The sequence below is a fragment of the Canis lupus genome, chromosome 36, assembly GCF_003254725.2.
Source record: "Canis lupus dingo isolate Sandy chromosome 36, ASM325472v2, whole genome shotgun sequence".
In the NCBI taxonomy this organism is placed as follows: Eukaryota; Metazoa; Chordata; class Mammalia; order Carnivora; family Canidae; genus Canis; species Canis lupus.
The window spans coordinates 5986922-6002756 of record NC_064278.1 but is presented as its reverse complement, the minus strand read 5'-3'; the positions used below and the strand labels follow the sequence as shown (position 1 = coordinate 6002756).

Here is a 15835-nt window from a genome sequence, read left to right as displayed (position 1 = left end):
TCCCAACGATTGAAACATACCTGTTGAAAGGTTTGATGTGTTTCAATGTCTCTTCCTTAGCCCACATAACAAGATGAGTATATTTGTACCAAAAGCTGGTGGATGTTTTGTAGAAAGGTGGACTGATTAAATCTAATATAAGCAGAAGGTATATCCATAGGAAAGGCTATTCTACTACTTAATAGCTGCTTGACATTCTGTAAGATACTTGCCTCTGAGTCTATTTCCTCCTCTGTAAAATGGAAAAAAATAATACTACCTTCTTCTAAGGGTTCACTCAAGGATTAAATAGAATAATGTATATAAAACATGTGCCAGTTCATAACCTACAGTAATGGACCATTGAGTCAGAAAAGACATGAAGCAGCAGGTGAAGAAGGAAGTAATCCATACAGGAAGTCAAAGAGTCCATTGCTTTGGTGGGTTTTCATCCATACCAACTCATGGAGTTTGCTTGGCACTTGGGAAGCTCTCAAATAAAAATCTCATCTTCAGTAAAGGGGAGAGAGAAGTTTATAGTAGGTAGAAAAGAGAATAGTGGAAAAGGTACTGCTGTTGAGAGGTTTTAAATTTTAGTGAGTATCGGACTCACCTGGGGAGCTTGTTAAAATGCCTGCATCCTGAGTCAGCAGGTGCGAAGTGTGGCCCAAGACTTTGCATTTTAATACTACTCTGCTACAGATGGCTCAAGACCTCCCTGGCTGCAGTCTTAGCTATTCACAGGTGCCTCACCTTTTCTGTCTTCAATTAATGATATGTTCCTAAATCTTTCTGGCAGAAATGACAGCTGCATTAAATCAGATCTCTCCAGACCCTGCCTGCAACCTCCGCCTCCTCCCCCCAAAACCTTGAGGCCTAAGTTCTGTCCCAGACAACAGCAGCAAGGGCAGGCTAACAGGCAGATGTGTTTTTTGTGTGTGCTTGCTTATCAATGTGCCAACAAAATATTAAATCCTGAATCTGAAGCCAAGAGTATCAAAGTGCCATCACTAAAGAGTGTAAAAACCAAAGAAACCAAAAATGTAAGTTCAAGACATTATAAACCAACCAAGAAAACATGATTAGAAAACTACCACATTGCAGAATGGGGGGTCGAGGAGAGGTAGAAGTCAGCACAATACAGGTTACCAGGGTATGATTGCGACCTTGGTCTTGAAGCTCAGGTTGCCAGAATGTACCTGGGACTTGCTCTTGAAAATCTCATATAAATCGACTTCTTTGAAATGCAAAAATGGTTTATAGAGGCCATTAGTTAAGGGAACTTAAAGCAAATCTTGCTGTGCAAGGAAGAAATACCTAGTACAGAAAAACCTGCCTCTTCATTATGCGTTTTATAAAGTCAGAATCTTGGCACTATACCCCGCAACCCTCTGTTTTTGTGACTGTGGTGGTAGCTTTAGCGAGTTCTCTCTTTTTTTTTTTTTTTAAGATTTTATTTACTTATTCATGAGAGACAGAGAGAGAGAGAGAGAGAGGCAGAGACAGGCAGAGGGAGAAGCAGGCTCTATGCAGGGAGCCTGACGTGGGTCTTGATCCGGGGTCTCCAGGATCACGCCCGGGCCGAAGGTGGCACTAAATCGCTGAGTCCCCAGGGCTGCCGTAGGGAGTTCTGAAATCAAAGCCAGTCCTTTTAATATTGATTCCATTGGAAAAATGAGTTCCACACAACAAAAATGAACTTCCAAAATTGTTTTTAATTCAGGGGCTTTGGGATCTGGTTATTTTTATTTTCATTTTTATTTTGTATGTGTATGTATGAGAGAGAAACATGCCTTTGCTTCATAAGAGCCTCCTTGTTACTGAACTATTGGTTGTTTTTTGTTCATTTGCTTGCTTGCTTGTTTTGGTGCTTCCACACAATCTAAGTGGCACATAAACATGCCATCCTTCTGAAAGTACTCAGACTCCCTGATGACTTTTTATTAGGGCTTTTTATTCTCCTTGTGCTTTTGTAGTAGGGAAAAGTCAGGGGGAAATGACCTTCCTGAGACTAAACAGGAGTCACATGACAGCTCCAAGGATGCTTCTCCCTGGCAAATATTCATGTTCCTAGGTAGGCCCCAAGCTTTTGAGGGGCCCCGAGGACAGAGCCTGTCCTAGAATCAGTAGACCCTCTCACAGCACTAAGATCAGAGGATTGCAGGACAGCATGTCAGAGGCAAGGGTAGAAAGGAGAAGGTGAAGGCTAAGGAGACCCACAGTCCTACAAACAAATTTAAAAAGAAACCAAGTGAACAGTCACCATCAGGGTATGTGTGGATGTAGGGAGAGCTTTGCTCATCTTTTTTTCTTAAATCTGGAAGAATTTTCAGAGATAAGAGCCACATTCATAAGAGCCACAGTCAAGGAATGATAGTTAGGAGCCTTCCTAACAGAGATGTGGATGTTGATATTACACCCACAGGCCCCAACATAGAGGTTCCAGCCCTTGAAGTCTTGAGGATAGAAAAGGAGGAAGAGTATATTTGTTGTAATTTGTGATAATAATGGCAGCTCACATTTATTGAGCCTTTACTAATGCCATATGCCAGGTATCATTCTATATGTTTTACACGCATTAATTCTTTTAGCCTCCTCCATATAACAACCGTGTAAAGCAAGTATTGCTATTCTTTCCATTTTACAGATAAGGAAATTGAGATAAAAAGGAAGTTAAAAAAATTAGTTAGGTCTTGCAGTAATTAAATACCAGTGCTGGTTGGGGAATTCAGGAGGTCTGGCTTAGAGCTCAAGCTCTTAATTACTGTGCTATACTGCCTCCCACTGGCTGCAGGATCATAATAAATACCGGGCTCCCGAAAATATGTTAGATCAGCACCAATAGAAATGTTATGCAAACCACATATGTAACTTTACATTTTCAAGTAGCTGCACTAAAAAGTAGAAATCTGGTGAAATGGATTTTAGTTATGTTTTCTTCAATCCATTCTATCCAAAATATTCTCATTTAGCATGTAATCAATACACAAACCATTGAGATGCTTTTCTATACTAAGTCTTCACAATCAATAAGTATTTTACACATACACACGACCTAATTCAGGAAAGTCACATTTCTGTGCTCAAGAGCTGCGTGTGACAGAGCTAGCAGGTTGGCAGCCCTGGGGACCCAGGACCTTAGAACTAGCTGGCACTAGGGATCCCTGGGTGGCTCAGCAGTTTAGCGCCACCTTCAGCTCAGGGCCTGATCCTGGAGACCTGGGATCGAGTCCTACGTTGGGCTCCCTGTGTGGAGCCTGCTTCTCCCTCTGCCTGTGTCTCTGCCATTCTCTCTCTCTCTCTCTCTCTCTCTCTGTCTCTCCCCCTCATTAATAAATAAATACAATCTTAAAAAAAAAAAAAAGAACTAGCTGGCACTGGCCAGGACTCCACAGGCAACGCTGCACACAGTGATGACGATGGCCCTCTTGTCCCACCTTCTCTCCACTGCCATCAGTCTGAGCATCTCAGGAAATACCAAAGAGAGTATAAACAGTGGACATTTCTATTGTATAATAACCTGCTCTGGTACTTGGGCCAAAATCTTTTCTTGAGAAACACATAATTTCTCACGTAATACGTATTCCCAACGTATAATACTCTAAGTTCTTAAAAAATGATCTCTGCTGGGCCATGCCTGTTCCTTCTTTATTTATTCTCTACTGGAGCGTCCTCCTAATTCACAGTCTGGCTGCAGGGTCTTAGCAAGCTTCATCTTGCTTCCTGCAAGAACATGCTACGCCCCACCCCAGACATTTTGTAGTCAAAGATGTAGCCAGCACATATTCTCCCTGACACAGAGCTGCCACTTTCTTTGCAGGACTGTTGCTACCACCTTAGAAGAAACCATGGTTCATTTGCTATGCTGGAAACAGTCTTTAGATCTTCATACTATAGTAACTATTTCATTAGCTCCTTTTACTTATTTCTGCATAATCTCCTTACATGTTTTTTTTTTTTATCCAAAGAACAAAAGCGTGTGAGGCCAGGCATCATGCTGTTGTGCGGTCATTAGTCCTGCTCAAATTCAGATCACTTACAGATTCTTACCTTGAAAGCAGCATGACTAGACCTGTGTGTATAACTCTCCTTATTAAATATCTAAAAGCAATAAGAGTTAGGATAAACTAAGCATGATTCATTTCCTCCCCAGATACCACAGATTTGCCTCACTTCTTGCAGAGGGAGGCAGATATTTAATGATAATTTTTATGTGGGATTTTTTTTTCTCATGAAAGCAAGGGGAGAGCTTAATTATAATGTTTCATTAAGAAATGTATCGTCTCCCAGGCATATTGCAAGAATTATTAGTCATTCTGCTGTCAGTGAAGGAAAGCACTGTATAATTGTGAAATTATATTAATATCATCAATAGAGTCAAAATAATAGAATGTTCAAGTTGAAGGGACGATACATCTAGTTCCCCAAACTTCCCTGAAGATAAGCATCACTTGGTATATTTTTAATAATAAAAAAAATCCGTGTCTCCATCTAAGACCCACTGAATCAGAATCTCTGGGGAGGGATCTAGGAAGCTGGGAGTTTAATAAGCATGAGCACCTGAGCTCAATCTTATCCTCAGGGAAGTTAAGGGAATGCTGGAGTGCCACACCTTTGTCTGATGGATAAGGATCCTGGGGCTCAGAGAAATCATGGGACTTGATGTATATCAGACAGCTACTGTGCATCGGATGGGAATTGAACCCACCTCTCCTGACCCCAGTCCAGGAACTATCCAGGACACCAGAGCACTGCATTCATGTTAAATAAAACTAAAAGCCATCATTGTCCTCCATCTGCTTAAAACAAAACAAAACAAAACAAAAAACAAAGCACGTAGTAAACTTCTCAAGGGGTGGGTTTCATAGCAGTTTGAATATAATCTCCCGGGCAGTTCATGTTTCAAGGAAATCCATGAAAAACTAATATTGTGTGTGTGTGTGTAAATGAGCATATTCACAAATTTCATTTCTATTCTATCATGTACCCAAAAGAGATCGTTTTTAGTAATTAAACTAGTCTTTTTTCATGATCCTATATATATATTCTGTGTGTATTAATTTTCATTCTTGGGATTGCAACTCTTTTTGAGTCAGCCATTCAAGTATATATCCATTTGCTTTAAATAACCAAACTCCAACTTTTGTTCTACTATACAGGACTATCTCCTTCAACAAGGAACTCATTTTTCTTTTAATTCAGCAAAATAAAACGTGTTACTATTTTCCTTCTACTGGAAAAACTATGGTTGAAAAATTTAATGAGAACTGTTTTCTCTACATCACAATATTTATTACACCATCCTTTTCTTTTTCTTAAGTTGGCTCCATGCCCAGCTTGAAGCCCAACACAGGGCTTGAACTCATGACCCTGAGATTGAGACCTGAGCTAAGACCAAGAGCCAGATACTCAACTGTTTGAGCTGCCCAGATACCCCAATTATACCTCTTCCTAATGTAATTTTCTTTTTTTCCACAGACTGTCCAAAGCCCCCAAACATTCCCATGATTATGTTGGGGGTTTCACTGGCCATTCTTCTCATTGGGGTTGTCCTGCTGTGCATTTGGAAGCTGTTGGTGTCATTTCATGATCGTAAAGAAGTTGCCAAATTTGAAGCAGAACGGTCAAAGGCCAAGTGGCAAACGGTATGTAAACACAAGGGCTGTTCCTTGTCCAGGGGAGAAAGTGACTTGTGGAAGCGACGGATGTCTTCTTCTGCTCTAAAAGAGAGTGAGAATGTCATGTTCTTTCCCTACTCCTCTCACTGTGTCCCTAACAGCTTTGATTTATTATCTGCTTTGGGGACAAAGGAACCTCTGTCCATTTTCTGGGGCCTAGACAGTGCTCATCGCATATACAGTGTCTCTCAGTGCAGTAGGAATTTCCTCTACTCTGAAGTGTAGCTGTATAGGGACATCAAGGAAATACATTTAATCTTCATCATCAGGAGGATCATTCAGACCCCATTTGATAAAGCATAGGTGTTATATCTAAACACTTCCATAAGCTGGTTGTGTTATAGGCAACGGAATAACGTTCATGACTAATATGACAGTTCATGCCAATTTCCATAGAACTACTCATTACTTATAATAGGTTACAGTGCCAAATTGAGACTTTTTAAATACCATCCAGTTTGTTCTTCTGAATAACAAATTTTAAACACATACCTGAAAAATACCAAAAAAGTGTCAACTTTTAAATATGCGTACTCGATAGATATAATTTATGTGTCTCCTCCTCACAGTAGACAAACACAGGACTCCAATTTTCTGTGTTTCTTTTCTACAGGGCAGATAATTACATTTCTAGAGGGCCATAGAAACAATTTCATGGTTTTAATTTCATCTTTCTATCCCTAATGGTGTGCCCAGCTATCTAATAGCAATTATCTTACATTGCTGATTCTAAAAACAGTGATTTCACTGGAGAATATACAGACAAACACAATGCTCCTTTGGGTTCATCTGCCCAAATAAATTGATGTTAACACTTTTTTCTCTAAGTATATAGTAAAATATTCATTTCTTAAAGCAAATGGAATTTATGTTTTGGATAAATTTATCCTGATGAGAGATGTCAATATCTTATGCCGTTATTTTGAAGTAACTCTAACATGTGGTGCAGGGCAATGGACAATGAAATTTTCATCTACTTCATCTTCCTGCTAAAAATGTCTTTAGACACAGCAAGCAAATTCAATGCATGGATCTTGTTTTGATCCTGATTTGAACAGTCTAGCTGTAAAAATATATTTCTTGGACAACTGGAAAAAGGATAATATAGAGTAAATATTAGAATGATAGCAAGGAATTATGATTAATTTGACTAGGTAGGATAATGGCAGGATGACTTTGCTACAAAATATCCATATTTTGGAGTGAAAGGAAAATTGAAGGTTTGGTTTGCTTTGAAATAATTCAGCCAAAAGAGAGAGGGGAATCGTAAAGTGAGTGCAGCAAAATCTTGATAATCATTGAATCCAAGTGATGGGTCTATAGAGATTTGTTATACAGCTTTCCTCTTCTTTTGTGTATGAATGAATTTTTCATAATTAAATAAAGCCCTCTAGGAAAGTAAATTTGGATTTGCAATGAGGATATAATTTATCCATTCCTAACAGGTAAAACGTAACCTGAGACGTTAGTTGGGTGACTTAGAACATAGTATTATGAGGCTAAAGTGTTGGGTCAGTTAACTTCACCTGATCCCCTGGTCATAGATGTTTTTAACTTCTACCAACTGTCAAGCAAATGCTTGGCAATGGTAAAAAGGGCAATCAGTCAAAAGAATATGGTTAAGTTAACACAACACATAGCAATGGTTGGTTGAACAATGCCATCCCTGTGAAGCAGTTGGAATAATCCCATTCTCAATGTAAGGAAATTGAGACTCAGAGAAATTAAGAGACTTCCCAAAGGATTGGTCCATGGTGGAGCTGAAAACCTTATTGCAGTCCCTTCCAAGAACAGTCTTGACCTTTCTAGAAATAATAAGCAGGTGTCCTGCAAACAAGTACTTGGACAATTATGTGATGTGTATCTACTAACTAGCACATTTTAATGTTCTCATACAAAGGCATGAATACTGACAAATGATTAATATCTTTAAAATAACATTTTAATTAACAGTTAATTTCCCTAAAACATGCATTGTTTTCCCTCAGGATGTAGAACATGACTGAAATTCAAATGCTGAATTTTTACTGTTTCTTCATCTAAAATGGAACAAAAATATGCACTAAACAGATAAAATTATAAATGAAAAATATTATTCCCTTGCTAAATCGAGTTTCTTTGAATAACAAATATTTGATGTTCTTGACTAGATAATAACTGAGTAATAATTATTCACTTGGATGTAAACGAGGTTTAATTCAAATAATTCTATTCAAATTTCACTAACACATCCTATTGAAATAAAATGTTACTCAGTACATCCTTTTGGGGTTCTCATTTTGGTTCCATTTGAAATCTAAAACCTGTTTCTTCTTGAAGAACTGAATTTGGCTGGTCTTCAAACCCCAGGGGACCTCCAGAGTTGATGGGGTAGTTGACTCTCCTGACCCATAGGCCTCCATCGGACTCCAAAGGTGACAGAGCTCAGGACAAGAAAGCGCTTTGTTTCTTGCCTCTTGAAACATTTCATCACAGACATAAAGAAAGGTTACCTTTTATCATACTTTTAAAAATAACCTCACCATCCATATTCTTTATGAAAACACAAAGGGAAGATATTTAAATTCATCTTTGATTAGACATTTTTTCTAGGATGACAAGTCATTAACTAGAGGCAAAAAATGTTCAGTCTGACATTTCTTGCAGTCATGGATTGATTTTGTACTGTGCTAAGCAAATCAGGCCTGCATTTGGCAGTTAGGCAATCATTAAGAGAGCTGTGGGTCATGACAGAGAACTTTCTTATTACCACTTTTCAAGCTCCAAAAGTGTGCCTTTGCCTTTACAGAATCTGCAGCCTAAATTAGCACCCCCCAGACTCCTGGGGAAATCAGTCTGGTCACCTCAGATTTTGGGGTGAAACCCAACCTTGTCTAAATAGTGAAAGAATTCAGACCTATCTGAAATGGAGACCCAAGCCTGTGTCTCAGCTAGAAATCCTCTGTAGAGAAGTTGCTACTCACATGGCACTAGAGGAGGCAGTACTAGACATTGCCACTCTTTTTCCTGACAACAAAACCTTTTCCTGAGTTCAGATTATCAGCTGAGGGCAAGAAACAGGACTGCCTCCCAGCAAAACATACTCGCTCTTTCTCCACCTTTAAAATCCCACCTTACCCTCCTACTACGGTAGGGTCTTGCTTCACCCATCACCCCGTATCAGCATGCCCAGGCCCTACAACTAGCTTTGCAAGAGACCTCCCAAATATTGTAGACCTGAATAAAGTTGCTTCAAAATACGGAATGAAAACTGCCCAATCAAAATTAACATTCAACTAAATGTCTACAAAATAACATCATGTGTTCAGTAAATTGCAACTTAAGTCACTTCCTTTATAGTGCATATAAATTATACTTAGTGCAGAATGTGGGCTCATTTTAATATGTTTGCTTATTTATTTGAGAGAGAGAGAGACAGCATGAGGAGAGGGGCAGAGGGGGAGGGAGGGAGAGAAAGGGAGAGAATCTCAAGCAGACTCTGAGCTGAGTGCAGAGCCCAATGCGGGGCTCGATATTACAATCCTGACCTGAGCTGAAACCACGAGTTGGACGCTAGACTGACCGAATCACCTAGAAGCCCCACATTTTAATGTTTGACATGATAAGGGATGGGGCCCACAAAAGAGTTCCTGGTCCTACAAAGATCTAAGCTGGCCCTGCTCATAACTCCATTTACTCTTTCAGAGTATTTTTTTCTCTTCCCTAAGACTCCCTCTTCCCCCGGAACAATGCTCCACTTGTCATCTCCAGCCTGCACTTATTTTTGCCATTTTTCCACTTTAGCAGAGTCCTTTATTTTTTTTGAAACCAACTTAAACTTAATAGCTTATCATCTTTTAAACTTAATAGCATTCATACATGATTTTTGTTTCCAAATGAGATTCTACACACACGTAAGACCACATCAGTTTGCCCCTCACTCTCCAAATTCCAAGTTCTTTTTTTTTTAAGATTTTATTTATTCATGAGAGATACACAGAGAGAGGCAGAGACACAGGCAGAGGCAGCAGGAGGCTCTCAGCAGGGAGCCCGATGAGGGACTCGATCCCTGCACCCTGGGATCACGACTTGAGCTGAAGGCAGACACTCAACCACTGAGCTACCCAGGTGCCCCCAGTTCCAAGTTCCTATGGCAGCAGGACTAAATCAGGACTGGAGGGTCCTCAGAATTATCCAGGTTGTCTTCACTAGAAGAAGCACTTCACTTATCCTCTACCACCAAGGAGCCTCTTTTCTATTTGGCCTCATTACTGAGATAGCATCTCTCTCTGAAGGCACATGAACAAAGGTAACATGTTACTCAGTCAGAGGTCAGGCCACTGGCTCTGGGCCACACAGAAATAGCAAGTGCACGTGTGATTCCTCCTCAAAATAAAGATACTGCAGCAAATCCAAGGGTGACAAGTGGGAGATGCCTGGGAATGTTTTTCAGTTTTATTCAGTTCGTCTGAGAACAGTGAGAAACGTTTCAGGAAAGCAAATATAATTGTGTTTTTGAAGTCTACGTCTAGAACTTGCTGACATCTCTACAGTTCATGGGATAAGGAGACCAAATATAAGATTTAGTGATTTGGAAGATCATTGGTGGTACCTAGACTTCATTTACAAGCAGAAATAGGCTTGGAAATATTAAATGTGAAAGCTCCAGGAGAAAAAATTCTTTCTAACCCTCTCCAAAAACTTAAAAAGGAAATTCCAAATGAGAAGAAGAGGTATAAATAAGAACTAATAAGAAGAGGCAGCGTTTATTGAGCACTCAATATGGGCCGGGGTCTTTGCTAAAGTATTTCATGGATGAGGTAGGCACCTTGGTAATGCCTCCTATGAGTGAGGACACCACGACTCGGAATTGCTTAAATGAGGTCATGTGGTGGAGGCTGTGTTTGACCCCAGGCTGTCTGATATTAATACCTGTGGGGCCAACCTCAGAAAGTGGGAGAGAAGAAACCTGCACTCTCTCCAAGCATCTTGAGCCGGGCTGGAACAATTCAACCAAAGTAGAGAAATTGGAGGATCAAGCTTGGTGTTTCTTTAAACACCTACAGAGACTTGGTCCTGCTGGTCCTGGTGATGGCACCTGGAAACGCATCTACAACCTGAAGGGCACAGCTGAATTCCCCAGACTGGCACAACTCCTCTGCACTGCCCCAAAGGCAAAGCCTTCTTGCCCGACCTGCCTTGGGACCTGCCCTTCTTCTTGAGCCCCATGACCCACACGCTACTGCCCTGTAACTCTGCATCTCACACACTGCTCTTCCCTAGTAAGCAAATGCCACCGAATTGTTTTACCATCTGGAGCAGATGTTCACTGTCCTAGGGACCTTTCCTTACTTCCCCCAAGCAGTTCAGTGTTTCTCCTGAATTTTGATCTCATTTCAGCAAGATTATCAGTGCTCTTGTGTGGTGCCTCTCACCAGTAACACATCTCTTAAAGGCAGATACTAGGTCATTCATCTTTGTACGTTTCTACATGTTCACTTTTCTCTCTCTCTCTCTCTTTTTTTTTTCTTACTTTTTTTTACTTTATATTTCATGTTGGGGGCACTTATTGGTTCATTTATTCATTCAGTAAATACTGAGTACCTGCTGTTGGCTAGGCACTTCTTTCAACACTGGTAAAACAGCAGCGTGTAAAACAGCCAAAGTCTTGTTTTCTATCCATAAATTAGTGTGTTTCCAAACAGGGTAAGATTTTTATGATACACATAAGGCACTGGTTCTGCGTATTAAAAAATTAAATGAAGATGTGTAAATTTTAAAATGCTAAGAGTATGATATATGACATTAATCAAAATTATTCAAATGGCTTCCAAGCTTGAGCCTGACTCTCTTCTTTAGTTTGTAATGTACAAGAAATGATTTAAATATAGTAAAACCATGTAATAATAGATATCTACTTTCATTTGAATCTTTCTTTCTTTCTTTCTTTCTTTCTTTTTTTTTTTTTAGGGAACGAATCCACTATACAGAGGCTCCACCAGTACCTTTAAAAATGTAACCTATAAACACAGGGAAAAACAAAAGATGGACCTTTCCACAGATGGATAGAACTACTTCATGCATGAAAAAGTCTGCTTCACTGATATGAAATGTTAATGCACTATTTAATTTTTCTTTTTTTGTTGCTCCAAAACGAGGTTGCTTTAAGATAATAATAGGTCATTTGGAGATCAGTCATTGTCTGTATGAAGGTTAGAGACTGTGTTGGCAGGTTCAAAATAATCAGGAAGAGAAATATCCTTAGCAAAGGGGTGACTTTGGGGATCATTGAGGAATACTAACTCTGTTGCATTAATGCCTCAAAAAATCATCAAAATGACACATGGGGGCCTGATTTGCATTTGAAAAATGTTTGAAATTAGAATCTCATTTGTTGCAGGAATATAGCTACCTAAAGTCTTTGTCTCAGCAAAGTCACAAAGTCCATATGCTCATATTAAATAATCACACTCCTGAATTAATTCTAAACTTTTAGTAAATCTGCCCTTTCCTAAAGGAGCATTATTTTAAAAATCTATGAAAAATGAGATACTGACTTTTACTTCAACTGTGAGGATACAATTCTTCTAAAGACGTCCCAAACATAGTAAATGTTAATAATTTCTGTGGATTTGCGTGTACCTAAAGTTGGGAACACAAACAAGTATTTTATAAAAAGAAGAAGTAATTTATACATTATAAAGTTAAAAAATAAATTAGAAAGTTACCAGTAAAAACAAAAATACCTAGTCTAGATTATTTTTAATTATCTGAAGAAGAAATTTCTATACTCAAGTTCCCTCCTTACCCTGAGTTTCCAAACCATACTGCTCCCATATTTCTCAATCCATTTTACTTAGTTTCATAGCCATCTAAACCCTGGAAATGTCATATGAAAGTTTTAATTTCTTTTTTTTTTTAAGTTTTAATTTCTTATTAAAAATTACTTTAAGTGGTTAGATAGTTTAATCAAAAAGAGCTCCAATAATGCAAAAGGAACATGGGTTAAACAGAATAACATTTTAAATGGCGTTAAAGCAAACACAGCAAGAGTACAGTATCTCATGAAAAATAGGCTTTCTATTCATATTCGTTTCCGTTTATATAACTTCACTTGCACATTTCAGCTGCATATGGTGACTATGCATTGTATCTTTACTTTAAAGAGTAAGATTTTACTCGCAAATTACATGTGGATAATTAAGGATCCATAGATTGATTGAAGAGATGGACTCCATAGAATATTATTTCTTATTAGTACTGCTTCACAGAGTGCTACCATTTATTTGATGTTCGTAAGGAAGCTAAGCCTCAGACACTGAGTAGAAGAACTGGTCCAGAATCCAGATATTCCAGCTCCAGAGCTATTTCTTCTCTCCACAGTATGAGACTGACTCTTTTTTCTATGTGAAATGATGGAAAGATTTGGTTCGTTAAGTGATAACTATCATTTGTTTGAAAATGTCGTGAGACTAAAATAGCATTTAAACTACTGGAGCAGAGGTGAGGTCTTGTACTTTTGTGCAGTGTTCATCACCTTTGAGTAAATTGTCATGGGAAACCTTTCACTAGGTGAATAGTTCATTATGTAATGGAGGCTTCAAATGTATCCATTGAGTTGGCACAGAACCTACGATAAGTTTCTTCAATTCTACTGAACAGATCTGTATAGATTTGATTGCTTGGAGACATTTCTTTTCTGGTTTCTAAACAGCTCAGGTAAATCAGACACTTGGGGAATACACAGCTATCCTAAAAGAATTACTAAACAATCACCTTGGAAACCTGAAGGGCAGATGTACCCCCTGTGCTCCTGACTGAAGCCCAGGGTCTGGGGAACATCTATAGCAACAAGGAAGTTGCAATAGTGGTGACACAACAGTAGTATTCACCTCTACATGTGATTTTTTTATTATTACTAGAATGAGATTCTAGAAAATATGAGTTTCCTTTGTGTGTATATTGGGGGAAGGTAGAGAAGAATCTGCTATTTCTCTGAATACTGTTTTGACCCAAGGCTGGACCTTGAAAAGGCCAAAACATTAACGGTACTACTTCTGTTCACTGAAGAGTTATATTACATGAAGATAAATGTTTTTTTTTTTTTGTAAGTTGTCTTACAGTATTTTGTGTTGACATAAATAAACATGGTAATTTAAACAATAAACCTTAGATGGATAATAATTCCTTTCATCTACTAGGTACAAAACCCTCTTCTTGGGTTTCCGGGTCCCTGTGTGACCTGCTCTGACCACCCCACTGGTCCCATTCTGGGGCCAAAGGGAAGAACAGAAAGAGGTAGCCACCAAAGGGAGGAGACAGAAAGGAACAGGCTGCAGTTTGCTGCATGGTTACAATACCCACATACAAGTTTTTTTAAAAGAGGCTGGGATATTGTAAAATCAGGATTAGTGTTATGGGCTGAATTATGGTCTTATTCTACTTGCATACTGGAGTTCTAACCCCTCAGTACCTCAGAATATGATTGAATTAGGAGATAAGGTCTTTTAAAAGGTAATTAAATTAAAATGTGGTGACACAATTTTAGGTTGGGTCTTAGTCCAATATGATTGGTGTCCTTATACGAAGAGGGGATTAGAACACAGATGTGCACAAAGGGACAACCATGGGATGCCATAGAGAGTGGAAAGCCATCTACAAACCAAAGAGAAAGGCCTTGGAAGCAAGCAGCCCTGCCAGCACCTTAATCTGGGCCTTCTGGCCTCCAAAATTGTGAGAAAATACATTTCCATTGCTCGAGCCCTCCACTCTGATATTTTGTTATGACAGCCCTAGCCAACCAATATAGTTGGACGGTGCTACTTTGCTGGACATCCATTTGGTAAATTCTATGGTGCCATGCTCATTTTCCAAAATTAAGCAGAGAGAAACCACTTCTTACAAAAGGAGCCAGCTGAGAAGAAGTCCTTTTCTTTCTTTGCAAAAGGGCAGGGTAAGTCAAGAGTATTTATACTCTGAAACAAACTGTTTGTTGTAGAAGAAAGCTGGATATCTGGAGATTCAGAAACTGTTCCCATTTTTAATAGCATTGCGAGAATCACTTTTCGCCTTAGTTTTTCCATCTGCAACATGGTGGCAGTGCCTGTCTCTTTCAGCACTTATTACAGAGTAGATGCCCAATAAATTCCTTCAGTCAATATTACTGAGTGCCTAGTAAAGGCCAGACATTGTTCTTATGATTAGGGATCCAGAAATGAACCAAATAAGCAGTTCTTATGCTCTCTAGTGGGGGAGAAGGTAGTAAACAAATGAATATATGATATTGGGGTATGCACATCCCAGATCCACTTGTCCCCATCTGTGCCCTAGGTCTAAGCCAGTAGTCAACCCAGCACCAACTCACACAGTTCCCTTAATCGTAAAGCCCCATCTTCCACCCAACTCCTTGGGGACTGGGGGACCACAGCAACTCCTGTGCCCAAGTCAGAGTGCCTACTGGATCTGGGTAATAAGACAGAAGTTTTAAAAAAAGAATGCAAGGCTAAGTTGCTCTGAACAGTTAGGCACTAACTAAACCAGGGGAGGGAGAGTAAAAAAACAAAAGTTTACCTGGCTGGGCTTGGGGGAGAGCCAGGAAAGATTGGAAAGTTTGGGAAGTGGGAAGAAAAAGTCTTTGGGGCAGCAACTATGTATGGTTGATGCTGAGAATGAGATATATGGGAGTGGGGGTGATTGGCTGTTCATTTTAAATCTACTCATTCTTCTGAGGCTGCTATTCCCTTGACTCAGGCCGCCTGTGGGGTTTCCTAGTGGGAAGACCTAGCTCCGTAGGGGTTTTGGCTGAGAAGTCACGTGTTTTAATCTGGTTCAGGTTTCCCCTTTAAGACTCTTCAACATCAGAAACAATCGTGCCCTGAAACACCCTGTGAAACCCTCCAAATGGCAAAGGGCAGCGCTCAAAGCAACCCACGGTCTTCTGATTTGCTCTCTCCTTCACCTCTCCACAGTCCTTCAAGGTACTTCCAGTACTGGAGAAGCTATCCTACCAATAACAGTCTTTAACTATAGGAGAACGCTGACCTCTCAAAAGAGTAAATTTATTTAAATCTTAATGAGTCATAACAATTTTGTGTCATCTTCGTTTTATGGAAATCTAAGTGGGAAAAAAAATCCTTATGCAGAGGGAATGAGAAATAGGTACTGAACGAAATGTGATAAACATTCTCCCTTCTGTTAAA

The 15835-nt window shown here is 39.4% G+C and overlaps 1 protein-coding gene across 7 annotated transcripts in view; it reads left to right on the top strand.

Annotated features, from left to right (window-relative positions):
- The window catches only part of ITGB6 (integrin subunit beta 6), a 128898-nt gene extending 115095 nt beyond the window's left edge, over window positions 1-13803 (top strand). For all 7 annotated transcript variants that reach the window (XM_049106313.1, XM_049106318.1, XM_049106314.1 and 4 more), the window contains 2 exons: window positions 5458-5624; window positions 11607-13803. In XM_049106313.1, coding sequence (XP_048962270.1) covers window positions 5458-5624; window positions 11607-11705 — 266 coding nt within the window. In that variant the 3' untranslated portion in view covers window positions 11706-13803. The remainder of the gene's footprint in view (window positions 1-5457; window positions 5625-11606) is intronic.
- Window positions 13804-15835: the final 2032 nt, after the last annotated feature.